At 49.4% G+C, this 14,933-nt stretch overlaps 1 protein-coding gene across 1 annotated transcript; it reads right to left on the reverse strand.

The window, feature by feature from the left end:
- Window positions 1–5,838: 5,838 nt before the first annotated feature.
- On the reverse strand, window positions 5,839–10,758 carry LOC149410486 (uncharacterized). Its single transcript, XM_089648255.1, has 2 exons — window positions 9,891–10,758; window positions 5,839–9,788 (listed from the first exon to the last, which is right to left on the reverse strand). Exons 1-2 carry the CDS (start codon window positions 10,756–10,758, stop codon window positions 5,839–5,841), a joined length of 4,818 nt encoding a protein of 1,605 aa, XP_089504381.1.
- Window positions 10,759–14,933: the final 4,175 nt, after the last annotated feature.

Genomic DNA, 14,933 nt, shown 5'->3' on the forward strand with positions numbered 1-14,933 from the left:
CCAATGCAAATTTCGGCCAAAATATTTTTACAAGTATAATAGAACATAAAATAATCTACAACTTTTGTGAAAAAAATTTCTTCTATCTCTAATAGGTACTGAGGTAGAAAGTCGTAAAGGTGCGTATATTTTTTAAAAAACAAGTTTTTTGCGCGACTTAGTTTGGTTTTTTATAAATACCTCGTTTCCAGTACAATTTTGTGAAAAATTTATCGATAATTATTTTGTAGAAAATAAAATTTCGTTACAGAAATAGGTATATAATTTATATTTTTTATCTCTATTACGTATCCAAACTCTAATCCACCAAAACCAGGCCAAAAATTGAAACAGAGGTTAGGTGTTTTAAACTTGGCATTCCTTGATTTTATTTTTCTTTGACAATTATTGTTCTACATATACGTTGACAACAATCGTCATGCCTGTGTCAGACCTAGATATAAATAAAGTAAATAGACTATTTCAGCATAACGGTCGCCATACATTCCCAATGGGAAGACCACTAAAATTGGCCAAGCCACTACATTTGTGCTCGCAGCTTGGTCTGACATGCCTATCAACGTATTAACAACATACATTTAAGATTATTAATACAATTAAGATGATAAGGTACATAAAAAAGATAAAAAATTGGTATTTTCGTAAAATTAACATTTATTGACATTCTTTTCTTTATTAGTTAAGTTGTCAGCATAACAAAAAATAAAATTAATGGTAGATCAGTTTAGACAGAAATACGAGCACTTGACTATAGTTTCTTACTTCTGGCCCTGAATAGCTTCTTCATCTGTCTTATCACCCAAATTTGTGGCGACTGGGTCGTCATATTCCTCGTCATCGTCATCAACAAAGGCTTCTACAGCATTCTCGCAGGAGTTGCCATTGCAATGAATGCAGAGTAAGGAACATTTCAAACCCGACTTTCTGCAGGTGCACTTTCCAGCGCAACCTTTTTTGCATTGACATGATATGAAGTTCAGCAAGGCCTGAGGTGCAGCTTCCTTCAACATTGTTACTGGAGTAAGTAACCCAACAGCTTCCTTTTTCCACCCCCATTCAGTCGGATCTTTATCGTGACCAAGCCAAGTCTGCATTTGCAAGTATGTTCTTGAAGCGTCTTGCTGGACTGCATCTTTGGTGGGTGGTAGCCTGGATAAATTGAATTTGTTCTTTTTTACTCCTTTGACAAAAATGATGTACCTACCTTAAATTTTCCAAATTTGATTTCTCGTTGCCGCCATACAAAAGTGCAAATAGTTGTTCGGCAGCCAAAGTGATTGTTTCTGTCTTTGCTTTTGGGTCTTGAAATACACGAACAAGTTCATTCACTGAGTGGTTCTTGAGAAGAATATTACAAAATTTGTGTTTGCCTTGACCGAACGGAGCTCCAGTTGTATCGCAACCACTTATGGCATGAAGGAATAAAATGTTTTCAACTATTTCAAGGTGTTTAAAACATTTGTTCGAGTACAACGCGTTAGGTGATTTATTTTTTCCAACTTTTTGGTAATATACGTTGGGAGGTGAGAGAGCTGTGAGGAGTACCAGCAGATCAATATCCTGACCAACGATTATGACTACATCATGTTGAAATGACAATGAATTTGCTGTGTTCACTATGAGAACGTCAGCATCCTCTTCAGCTTGTACTGTCGTTATGTGGGATCGTGCAAATGAGGTTCTGAGTAGTGAAACAAAACGAGACATGTTCTCCTCATTTCCCAGAAACTTTTCCTGTGGCACTTGTGGGTGCATGCTTTCAAAAAACAAAACTTCAGCAGAAGTTGTAACTCTGACACGCCGTGCTCTTTCCACCCCTTTAGTGCTTTTCTTTTCCATAGAATCTGGGTATTCATCGAATACCACTACTGCATTGGATCCATAATGATTTTGTACATACCTGACATATTGCTGGAAAATTACTGAAAAAGGTTGAGCACGACCCCATACCACTTTGTGCAGTAAATATCCTCCATCAATTACGTGTATTTTACTGCTTCCCAGTTCTGTATTATTTGGTAGAGGGTTGAATGATGAATAAAATATAGACTTCGTTCCTTTGCGCATGCCTTCCTCTGAGAAAAGAGACAATGGTACAGGAGAGAGTTCATATTGAATAGCATTAATGGATCTATTGCCATAGTCACACCCTGATTTTTGACACTGCTGGTCACTGCCGCAAGAGAAACTATCGCATCATTACGTTTTAAGTGTAGGTTTCCAAAGTTCTGGTTGATAACTTTAGACATAGCTAATTTCCCCATCTTTTCAGTCATGTGACAAGTGACTTTGCTATCCCCGATTGTGCCTCTGCTAATAGACATAATCACGTTTGTTTTAGGAAATGGTTCATGGCAAGCAAACCAATCAATGAGAGTTTGAACGTCTCGATCATCCCTCCTAATTCTTGTAGGCCTCATCTCTACATGTTGCTCTGACGTTTCTGATTCAATCCCACAGAATGACTCGATACCCTCACAAATGTTATGCAGATAAACGAATCCAGCAGTCCAACGAAGGATGGAACTGTCTGTGAAGGGAACCGGAGGGGAGGAGTAGAAGGGTGGGGGGGGTAGCCCCCCCCATACCGAAGTGCCCTCTAGTAAATTTATAGAAGTATGTACGAGTATTTAAAAATGCAAACAAAAATCTAATAACGTGATAATAAACCGTGATTGATTTTCTGTGCGTACCTACCTAGATTTGTTTATTCTTTATATCGGTAAAAAAAACTATATAAACATAAAAACTGCACAGCCTTTTTTTAAATTTTATGTTCTACATAATTTGTATCAATAAAATTTTCATGAAATTCCACTGGAAACGAGGTATTTATAAAAAACCAAACCTAGTCGCGCAAAAAACTTGTTTTTTCAAAAATATACGCACCTTTACGACTTTCTACCTCGGTACCTATTAGAGATAGAAGAAATTTGTCTTAACAAAAGTTGTAGGTCTTTTTATGTTCTAGTATACTTGTTAAGATACTTTAGCCGAAATTTGCATTGAAAATGAGATATTTGGGAAAAACTAGATTTTGGCCCGATTTCGGCCAGTTTTTTCAAAATTGCGGCGCGAGCACAGGTGCGCCAAGGTCGGAAACTCAGATTTTACATCAGGAGATCAGTTTATATAACATATAAAAAAATTGGGACTACCGGAATTACTTCGATCGCGACCCTCTTTTTGGCGCTAATTGCACTGGCCTAATAGTATTTAAACCAATAAATTATTATCAAATTGTATTAACACCAATAATCCATTATCAAATTGTATTTATACCAATAAAACATGATCAAATTGTATTTACACCAATATACCACTATCAAATTGTATTTACACCAATAAACCACTATCGAATTGCCTGTAATGTGCGAAACTTTTCACAAAAGTGATAGGAATGACGGATAAATATACCGCCGAAGAAATAGAAAATAAAATAAGGATGCAAAATGATTATATAGACAAGGAAAACTCAAAAATATCGGTAAAATTTATAAAAGAAAATAAAAAAAGTAGTGAAAACAATAACTTTACTGTATTCATAGAAGTAGATGGAAAAACACACTCAAAAATGTTAGAGGAAGCGAAGATAAATATTGGATGGAATAGATGTGCTGTCTTCGATCATCTCTCAGTTTTGAGATGTTTCAATTGCAACGGATACAGACATAAAGCAGGCGTTTGTAAAAATAAAAAATCATGCGGAAGATGCTCAAATGAACATGATACGTCAGACTGTCAGGAAAATAGTGACAAAATCAAATGTGTAAATTGCAAACTGACAAATGAAAAACTTTCATTAAATTTGAATGATAATCACCATGCATGGAGCAAAGAGTGTCCTATTTACAAAAGAAACATAGAATCGGAGAAGAGAAAAATTGATTTTTTAGGATAAAAAAAAAAGACAAACGTATACTATTTAAATATTTCAAGTCTTTTGGCCCACGTAAATGAAATTGAAGTTTTATTACAAGAATTGAAACCAGAAATTTTAATGTTAAGTGAAACATGTATAACCAGTGATATTTACGATTCTGAAGTATCATTTATTGGGTATTCAACTGTAAGATGCAATTCATTTAGTCGGCATACGGGAGGAGTTCTAATGATTATTAAAAATAATATATCTTTTAAAATAATATCAAATGAAGTGTTTGATGAAAAAAATACATGGATACTGGCAGTACAAATAAGAAAAAACTTTATTGAAGGAACATACGCTGTATTATACCACTCACCAAACCAAAGCCATTCAAAATTCTTAGATTTTTTCGAAAGTTGGTGTAGTAAAAACATGAAAAATCAAGATATGTTTTATGTAACCGGTGACTTTAACATTGACATGAAAGTCAAGAATACCTACAGTAATAGACTTCAGAGTTTAGTGAATTATCTAGGAATGAAACAACTTGTGACCAAACCAACTAGAATCTCAAATACATCAGCAAGCATTATTGATTTAGTCATAACAAATCATTTTTACTTGAATGTTAATGTTATGGATACTCCAAAAATATCTGACCACGAAAATATATTAACAATTGTACGGGACGGCACTGTAGTCGCCGGCCGCACAGACGATATAGCGGGAGTGGCCGGCTGGCCGCTTCGACGCCTTGGAAGAGAAGGTCCGGAGAAAGTAGGGAAAATGTTGAAAAATGGGGAAAAATATGGGGAATAGGAAAAATGGGGAAAAAATTGGTAAAAAATGGGGAAAAATGAGGAAAGGGAAAAATGGGGAAAATGTGGGAAAAAATGGGGAAAAAATATAGGGAAAGGGAGAAATGGGGAAAATGTGGGAGAAAGGTGTAAGGCAGGGGGGAGGAAGGTAGGGGGGAACCTGCGACCTGACTAGGGACGCTTCGACTATTGTGAATGTTTTCTTCTTGATGAACACCAGGGAGCCGGAAGAAAGAAGAAGGCCAGGTTGAGGTGAAGGTCCAGGGCAGAAGAGGCTTGAAGTGAAGGCAGTCAGGGGCAGTCCAGGAGAGATGTTGATGGTCCGATCGTTGCTGGCTCTCTGCCGAATTGCACAAGTTGTCCGCCTTTTAAAGGACCAACGGGCCTAGCTCTCCCTTTGTTAGCGACAAATTCCGAGAATTATTTTTGGGTTCCCGGAATTTGTCACAGGAGAGAGCGCCGTTGTTGCGTAACTTGGAAGGGGACGATTTTGACTAGGTCCCTGACTGTTCTTCAAACCACTTTGCCCGGTCATTTTTATTTAAATACATTTTTGTGAGTTTGCACAAATTACATATTAAAAAGGGGAATTGACATCATACATATTAAAAGGGGAATTGAGTTTTGCACAATATTCAATTTTGTGCAAACGGCGAGTTTTGTAAAGGAAACTGCGTTTGCACAATTTCAAACCTTGTGCAAATTTACATATTAGAGAGAAAACATTTATTTAAAGGGGAAGATTTGCACAATATTCAATTTTGTGCAAACGGCGAGTTTTGTAAAGGAAACCGCGTTTGCACAATTTCAAATCTTCATGCAAATCTTCCATGTTTTGTACAGATGATAGGTATTTAATTTATAAGACGGTGTCGGGGGGTCAAGCCTTTGTTTTTTGTCTATAATGATGACTGCTTGACCCCGTGGTTTTATTTATTAATCAGCAGATAAGATTTATAGTTCTACAAGTTTTACACAGATAAGATTAGGTACAGATTTTGTATAGAGAAATTTGTTGCATAAATTCGAATATGCGCAGAGGTGAGTTTGTAAATGAACTGCCTCTGCGTAAATTCAGATTTATGCAAATTAATTCAAGTCAGTGGAGGTACGTCCGGTACAATTCTCCCCCCGGTGCAGTCACGGCTGCGCCTAGCGGTCCGGACGTGTAGGTCGGCGGCGTCCTCGACGTCCGGTTCCCCTGGGCCGCTGGGGGTTGTGGCTCCCATGCGGCATCCGTGGTCCGGGTGCTGTAGAGGGCGGCGCTGGTGCTGGTGCCGGTGCGGGCGCTGGTGCTGGTGCGGGGAGGATGAGGGCGAGTTTTACAGCCGGGCGGGTGTACGTCCCTGTGGCTGTTTGGACCCGGGCTGTCCTCACTTGGCCATCGGCAGCTGGGATGGCTTCGACGATACGTCCGCGCGGCCAGCTGTTGCGTGGCAGCGCGGGGTCCAAGATGACCACCAAGTCACCAGCTCTGAGGGGGTCAGTCGGGTGGTGCCACTTCTGTCGGGCGCCCAGGGTGGGGAGGTACTCACGGAGCCACCGCCTCCAGAACATATCGGCGAGTTGTTGGCTGATACGCCACTGGCGACGGAGACATACCTCCTCCTCCTTGCTGTCGTAGAGTGACAGATGCGGGCGGTTCCCGGCAGACCCCATGAGAAAGTGATTTGGGGTGAGGGGCTCTTCGTCCCGCGGGTCGACAGAGACATGAGTCAGTGGCCGATTGTTGACCACAAACTCAGCCTCTGCCAATGCTGTGCGCAGGGTTTCCTCCCTTGGCGCCCTCTCCTTTAAGGTGGCGCTCAGGGCTCGTTTTACCGAGCGCACCAACCTTTCCCAGGCTCCCCCCATGTGGGGACTTAGGGGGGTGATGAAGCGCCACTCGATGCCCTTGGTAGCCATGGCGTCCGTCATCCTGTCATCCTGCTGCAGGGCTGCCGTGGCATCTCGAATTTCCGCGTCCGCACCACGGAAGTTTGTCCCGTTGTCTGAGTACAACACCTTGGGCTGACCTCTTCGGGCGGTCATCCGTTGTAAGGCCATAATGGCCGAGTCGGCAGACAGCGAGACCGCTAGTTCCAGATGGATGGCGCGGGTGGAGAGGCAGGTAAATAGGGCTCCATAGCGCTTCTCCCGATGTCTGCCGACGGTGACCTCCATTGGCCCGAAGTAGTCCAGTCCGCAGTGTGTAAAGGGGCGGACGTGGTGAGCCAGGCGGGTCGGCGGGAGAACCCCCATCAGTGGAGGAGAGGGCTTGCTCCGTCGTAAGCGGCAGGTGGGGCATTCATGGCTGATTTTCCTGCTGATGGTACGGAGGCGCAGGATGAAAAAGCTGCACCGGATCTCGGCCACAGTTTTCTCCGTGCTTGGATGGTCCGCCTTTTCATGGTAGTGGCGGATCAGCAGTCGGGCGTATGGATCGGAGCCATCCAAGATCACGGGGGTCTTCGCCACGCTCGTGCTTCCAGTGAGCTCCCTCAGCCGTGAGCCCATCCGCAAAACGTCATCAGGTCCGAGGAAGGGGGCCAAACTGACGAGACGACTGGCGGCAGGTAGCGCCTGGCTGCGACGGATGGTGTGCAGGTCAGTGGAGAAGGCGTCTTCTTGGGACCTTCTCACCCATCTGCGCTCAGCCTCCGTCAGCTCGTCTGCTCGTAAGGAGCCTTCAGGGGGTCGGCTTGGGCCCGTCCGACAGCGCCTGATGAAGCGTAGCACCCACGCTGTAGCCCGGATCAGCCGGTGCCATGACGAGAACCTCTCGACCAGAGGTAGGGCCTCTCCGGCTGTGGTGATGTGCCCGACGTAGTGTCGGGGCCGGGTCTCGAGGGTCTGGTCGTCTGGCTTTGTGAGGGTGCGCTCCTTTGGCCAGTCGCTCTCCGGTGTGGTGAGGAAGGCGGGGCCGTTGAACCATCTTCCTTGGAGAGACAGGTCGGGCAGCTCCAAGTCCCGGGTGCCGATGTCGGCCGGGTTCTGCTTGGTGGGGACCCACCTCCAATTGGCTATGGAGGTGAGTTCATCTATCTCGCCCAACCTGTTGGACACGAACGCAGAGTATGTGCGTGGATCGGTGCGTAACCAGCACAGCACTGTGGTCGAGTCCGTCCAGAAGATGGTTGACGCTATCTTCGCTTGGCTCTCCAACCGGATGGTTCTGGCCAATCTAGCCGCCATGAGTGCGGACTGCAGCTCAAGGCGGGGTATGGATAGCGGCTTGAGAGGTGCCACCTTACATTTGCTGGCGATGAAGGTGGCTTTTAGGGTGCCCTGCACTTCCTCCACGAAGTAGGCGACGGCACAGCAAGCTTGCTCCGAGGCGTCGCAGAAGAGGTGCAGGGTCACGCTGCTTGACCTCTGTCGGAGCGACCGTCGTGGGATGGAGACGCTGCTTTCCTGGAGCAGGCTCATCCAGTCCCTCCAGCGTTCAGCGTGCTCCGAGGTGATGTGGTCGTCCCATCCAACGCTCGAACGCCACACGGCTTGCAGTAGGATCTTCGACCGTATGGTGAGGCAGGAGACGAAGCCCACCGGGTCGAAGATCTTCATGACGATGGAGAGGAGCTGCCGCTTTGTAGGCCGTGTGGCTTCCTCTAGACTGGCCGCTTCCAGGAAAGTGTAGATGAAGCGGTCGGTAGATGGGTCCCACACCAGTCCCAGGACCCTCTCGGTCTCGCTGCTCCCGCTGCTGATAGCTACCGTGGAGGTGGCGCGGTCTTCAGGGGGCACATTGGCGATGGCGTCCAGGCTGTTTGAGGCCCAGTTCGTAAGGTGGAACCCTCCCTTTGCAAGGAGGGCTCTTACGTCTCGGACTAGGGCAGCAGCTTCGTCAGGGTTGTCCACTGCGTCCAGGTAATCGTCCATGTAAAACCGTGAACGAATGGCTGCTGCGGCGGCCGGGTACTGGTGCTCGTACTGACCGGCCACCCTGTCCCGCACGTACTGGGCACTGCTGGGCGAGCAGGTAGCCCCAAACATCATGGACGCCAGCTGGTAGGTGTCCGGCTGTTGCCGGTCCGGCGACCTCCACAGGTAAAGTTGCGAAGACTGGTCCTCTTTCCTGATTTGGATCCTCAGGAACATCTCCTGGATGTCGGCGGCAATGGCTATACCGCCTTCCCGGAATCGGAGGATGTTCCCCAGGAGAGAGGACAGCAGGTCAGGGCCAGTGAGCAGTTGGTCGTTAAGTGACGTCCCTCGGCATCGGCTGGCGGCGTCGAACACAACCCTTATCTTCCCTGGCTTGTTCGGGTTGGTGACGGCGAAGTGGGGAAGATACCACTTCCGTGGGGCAGGGAGCGACGCCTCATTGGGGGAGAGGCGTCTGGCGTAGCCTTTGGTGACAAGCTGCGTCATTTTGTCATTGTACGCCGCTGCCAGGGTTGCGTCCGCTGCGAGCTTTTTCTCGAGGGACTGGAGCCGCTTCAGCGCACACTGCCGGTTGTCGGGTAGTGTGGCGTCAGGGTGTCTCCACAGGAGGCCAGTTTCCCACCGCCCAGAAGGTAGGGGGCGGGTGGTTTCTGCCATTAATGCCATGGCCTTTGTGTCCATGGCATTGACTCTCGCCGCAGACGTGACGCCGAGGGAGTCGACGGCAAAGTTGGATGTTACCAACTCCCTCAGGCGGGCATCTGCAGCGGTCTCCGACTGGAGGGCCAGTGTGGTAGCTGGCCCGTCATTGCTGAGGCTTGAGCCTCCGTGGGCGATCCACCCCAAAGCGGTCCGTGACACTATTCGAGTAGTGCTATTCTCACGGACCTCTCTTGACACGATAAGGTGGGCATTATCCTGCCCGATCAAGAGTTTTGGGGTGACGCGTCTTCCAGGAACGCGCTGCTCCGGCAGGCTCAGGTCAGCTACTGTGTGGGTGGTGATGTTGAAGGTGGGCTCCAATCCAGCGCCCCGGATCGTCAGCTTCACGCGTTGGGAGCGGGCGTCGGAGGTACACATCCCCTTCGCTCCGTGCAGCCGCAGACTGTGGACTGGGCCGCGTGCGCCGATCTGCGTTGCGGTGTCAGCGTCGATGAGGGTGACGGTGGATCCCTCATCCAGAAGAGCGAACGTTGACAATTCCCCGTCCGTGGGGCCCCGCAACACAACCGGCACTATTTTTAGCAGCACGCGGCTGTCCACTGTCTGGCGTCACAGGTTCACCTCCGCGACCGTCTCCCGGTGGAGCAGCCGATGATGCGGGTAGCGGCACTCACCCACACCACACCACACTGTCTCCTTGCAGTCCCTGGAGTGGTGCGCCTCCAGGCACTTGCGGCACAGATTGTTAGTGCGGACTGTCTCCCACCGGAGGGAGAGCGGTTTGGCAATAAACTCGCGGCACTCCCGAGTTCTGTGTGGCTCACCGCACTGAGCGCACGCACTTTTCACTTTGTTTTTGTTTATTGTTCTCACTACGGGTGGTGGTGGGCGGTTGGCCTTCCCCTCTGGCGGTGTGGCCACAGCGTTGGCCAGCACGTGCTCCCGGCGCCCTTTGCCGGATCTCAAGGGATCCACCATCCCGCTGACCGGGATCACGCCGGCGACGCCCCTCAAAAATGCTGCCAACTGGAGGATGGTGGACTGGGTTGTTTGCCCCAGCATCCGCAGCTCCGGCAGCCAGGCCATCCTTAATGTGCATGGCATCTTGGCAGTGATGTCGGCCAGCAGGGCGGGGTTGGTGAGGTAGCCTCCCGTCCTCAAGTCCCGCAGGGAAGCCACCAGGTTCTGAATTGTCCCGGAGAAGTCCGCAATCTCCTCCAAGGTGGCTTCGGCAGACAGGAAGGGCAGCTTCCTCACCTTATCCAGCATAAGGTTGGCTATTGAGCCCGATCCGCCGTACCGCTCCTCCAGGGTCGAAATAATTTCGGGCACTCGGTCCGGGTTCAGTAGGAGCGAGTACACGTTTTCCCTCGCCTTCCCCTTAAGCGCACGCTGCAACCTTATAAGGTTCTCGCTCAGCGTGAGCTTGCAGGTCGAGGTGGACTGCTCGTATTGCGCAATCCAGGCCGGCCATTCGAGGGGGTCGCCTGAGAATATGGGGAGGTCTTTGGCGGTGGACTGCCGGGCAATGAGGGCGGTCATCCGGAGGTCCTCCTCTACTGAGGGACGAGGGCTGTCCTGGGCGCGCGTGGAGCGGATGGCGTCAGGGTCAGGGTGCCCAGCTGTGCCAGGAACGGGTCGGCGCCTTGTCGGACCCACTCGCTGGTGTGATGGGCAGTCTCATCGGCGGTCGGCTGCGGGGGGAACAGCGGCGAGAAGCTCTGAGATGAGGCACCCGGGTAACCGGCAGGAGGTGCGCCAGGGTGCTCGCCAGGGTAGGCACCAGGATGCGCTGCAGCGGGCGCAGCAGGGGACCCGCCCCCAGGGTAGGCGCCAGGATGCGCAGCAGCGGGCGCAGCAGGGGGCCCGCCAGGGTGCTCAGCAGGGTAGGCGGCGGGATGCGCACCGGGGGGCGCGCCAGGGTGCTCGCCAGGGCAGGCGCCAGGATGCGCAGCAGCGGGCGCAGCAGGGGGCGCAGCAGGGGGCCCGCCAGGGTGCTCGCCAGGGCAGGCGCCAGGATGCGCAGCAGCGGGCCCGCCAGGGTAGGCGGCAGGGTGCGCACCAGGGGCCGCACCAGGGTAGGCGGCAGGGTGCGCACCAGGGGCCGCACCAGGGTAGGCGGCAGGGTGCGCACCAGGGGCCGCACCAGGGTAGGCGGCAGGGTGCGCACCAGGGGCCGCACCAGGGTAGGCGGCAGGATGCGCACCAGGGGCCGCACCAGGGTAGGCGGCAGGGTGCGCACCAGGGGCCGCACCAGGGTAGGCGGCAGGGTGCGCACCAGGGGCCGCACCAGGGTAGGCGGCAGGGTGCGCACCAGGGGCCGCACCAGGGTAGGCGGCAGGGTGCGCACCAGGGGCCGCACCAGGGTAGGCGGCAGGATGCGCACCAGGGGCCGCACCAGGGTAGGCGGCAGGGTGCGCACCAGGGGCCGCACCAGGGTAGGCGGCAGGGTGCGCACCAGGGGCCGCACCAGGGTAGGCGGCAGGGTGCGCACCAGGGGCCGCACCAGGGTAGGCGGCAGGGTGCGCATCAGGGGCCGCACCAGGGTAGGCGGCAGGATGCGCACCAGGGGCCGCACCAGGGTAGGCGGCAGGGTGCGCACCAGGGGCCGCACCAGGGTAGGCGGCAGGGTGCGCACCAGGGGCCGCACCAGGGTAGGCGGCAGGGTGCGCACCAGGGGCCGCACCAGGGTAGGCGGCAGGATGCGCACCAGGGGCCGCACCAGGGTAGGCGGCAGGGTGCGCACCAGGGGCCGCACCAGGGTAGGCGGCAGGGTGCGCACCAGGGGCTGCACCAGGGTAGGCGGCAGGGTGCGCACCAGGGGCCGCACCAGGGTAGGCGGCCAGGTGGGTGCCAGGGGGGTCCGCCCCTGGCAGGTACTGCGTCGCGGTGGGGAGGGCTGCGAGCAGCTGAGCGAGCTGCCTGCTCATTGTCCGGTTCGCCTTCCGGAGCTGCCTGACCGTGTCTTCTGTTGTGGTTGAATCCTCCTCTGCATCGGAGGATGGTGCGCTGTCAGGGCCGGCAAAGTGAGTGTCGGCAGGGCTGGCAGCGCGTGGGGCGGCAGGTCCGGCAGGGTCAGGGCCGGCAGGGGGGGCAGGGTGAGGGCCGGCAGGGCCGGCGGGGTGAGGGCCGGCAGGGCCGGCGGGGTGAGGGCCTGTCACCAGCTCCACGTCGGGTTGTGAATCTGGGGTGGAGGCCTCGCGGCCGCTCCGCAGGGACGGCATCTCGGGACGTCACTGGAAGGCGCGAAGTAGTGAAGGCGTGAAGAGGCGATCGCGGCTCGAAGGACCATGTACGGGACGGCACTGTAGTCGCCGGCCGCACAGACGATATAGCGGGAGTGGCCGGCTGGCCGCTTCGACGCCTTGGAAGAGAAGGTCCGGAGAAAGTAGGGAAAATGTTGAAAAATGGGGAAAAATATGGGGAATAGGAAAAATGGGGAAAAAATTGGTAAAAAATGGGGAAAAATGAGGAAAGGGAAAAATGGGGAAAATGTGGGAAAAATGGGGAAAAATATGGGGAATAGGAAAAATGGGGAAAAAATTGGTAAAAAATGGGGAAAAATGAGGAAAGGGAAAAATGGGGAAAATGTGGGAAAAAATGGGGAAAAAATATAGGGAAAGGGAGAAATGGGGAAAATGTGGGAGAAAGGTGTAAGGCAGGGGGGAGGAAGGTAGGGGGGAACCTGCGACCTGACTAGGGACGCTTCGACTATTGTGAATGTTTTCTTCTTGATGAACACCAGGGAGCCGGAAGAAAGAAGAAGGCCAGGTTGAGGTGAAGGTCCAGGGCAGAAGAGGCTTGAAGTGAAGGCAGTCAGGGGCAGTCCAGGAGAGATGTTGATGGTCCGATCGTTGCTGGCTCTCTGCCGAATTGCACAAGTTGTCCGCCTTTTAAAGGACCAACGGGCCTAGCTCTCCCTTTGTTAGCGACAAATTCCGAGAATTATTTTTGGGTTCCCGGAATTTGTCACAGGAGAGAGCGCCGTTGTTGCGTAACTTGGAAGGGGACGATTTTGACTAGGTCCCTGACTGTTCTTCAAACCACTTTGCCCGGTCATTTTTATTTAAATACATTTTTGTGAGTTTGCACAAATTACATATTAAAAAGGGGAATTGACATCATACATATTAAAAGGGGAATTGAGTTTTGCACAATATTCAATTTTGTGCAAACGGCGAGTTTTGTAAAGGAAACTGCGTTTGCACAATTTCAAACCTTGTGCAAATTTACATATTAGAGAGAAAACATTTATTTAAAGGGGAAGATTTGCACAATATTCAATTTTGTGCAAACGGCGAGTTTTGTAAAGGAAACCGCGTTTGCACAATTTCAAATCTTCATGCAAATCTTCCATGTTTTGTACAGATGATAGGTATTTAATTTATAAGACGGTGTCGGGGGGTCAAGCCTTTGTTTTTTGTCTATAATGATGACTGCTTGACCCCGTGGTTTTATTTATTAATCAGCAGATAAGATTTATAGTTCTACAAGTTTTACACAGATAAGATTAGGTACAGATTTTGTATAGAGAAATTTGTTGCATAAATTCGAATATGCGCAGAGGTGAGTTTGTAAATGAACTGCCTCTGCGTAAATTCAGATTTATGCAAATTAATTCAAGTCAGTGGAGGTACGTCCGGTACAACAATATTTGAAACGACCACAAGTCCGAAGCCACAGGGAATACGAAATATAACGTATAGAAAAAAAATAACTATAATAAGGATACATTGTGTACAGCATTACAAAACAAAAAATGGATCTGCGATACCCAAGGAAATTTAGACGGAAAAGCCGATGAACTAGTAGGACATCTGAAAACAGTAGTAAATGAGCTAATGCCTTTAACTAATATTATATTAAAAGATACAAATAAATGGTATACGAAATCCCTACATATTCTACAAAAACAAAGGGATACAGCCAATAAAGCCTGTAAAATACAATTCACTGAAGAAAGGTGGGAAACTTATAAGAAACTTAGAAACATGTACAGTACAGAAATAAAACATACCAAAAATTCGTATATCAGGCAAAAAATAATTACCTCTCAAAGTGACTCAAGAAAAATGTGGACTACACTTAAAGAAATTATAAGCGGCAAACAGAGGGAAAACATTAAGGAAGTTCGGTTTCCAGATGGAGTTGAAGATGATACACTTAAAATAGCCCAAAAATTTAACACAAATTTTGTACTTAGTGTCGAAAACATAAATAAGAGTATTCCATTAGTCGCAGATACCTCTTCTCAATCATCGGAAAAAAGAGAGAATAAAAATATTTTCAGGTTTAATAAAATTGACAATGAGTATTTAATGAAAATCATTAAAACAATGAAACCAAAATCATCGCCGGATGGAATTACTATAAGCATAATCAAAGATGCACTGCCAGCTATAGGAGACAGATTAGTTGCACTAATAAATGAATCTCTGACTAAGGGAATTTTTCCGCAGTCATGGAAAACCTCCATAATAACACCAGTGCCCAAAATAATAAATGCTAAAAATTTCGAAGACTTCAGACCAATAAATGGATTGCCTAAATATGAACAATTACTAGAATGCATTGTGAAAGAACAGATGAGTAAATTTATAGAAAAAAATAACATCCTAGTAAAAGAACAATCTGGGTTTAGAAATAAATATTCCTGTGAAACAGCAATAAATTATGTGATAAATGAATGGAAAACAGCTATGGATCAGAAGAAAATC

The sequence above is a fragment of the Hesperophylax consimilis genome, chromosome 27, assembly GCF_061612785.1.
Source record: "Hesperophylax consimilis isolate HC1 chromosome 27, BYU_Hcon_1.0, whole genome shotgun sequence".
NCBI classification, from domain to species: domain Eukaryota; kingdom Metazoa; phylum Arthropoda; class Insecta; order Trichoptera; family Limnephilidae; genus Hesperophylax; species Hesperophylax consimilis.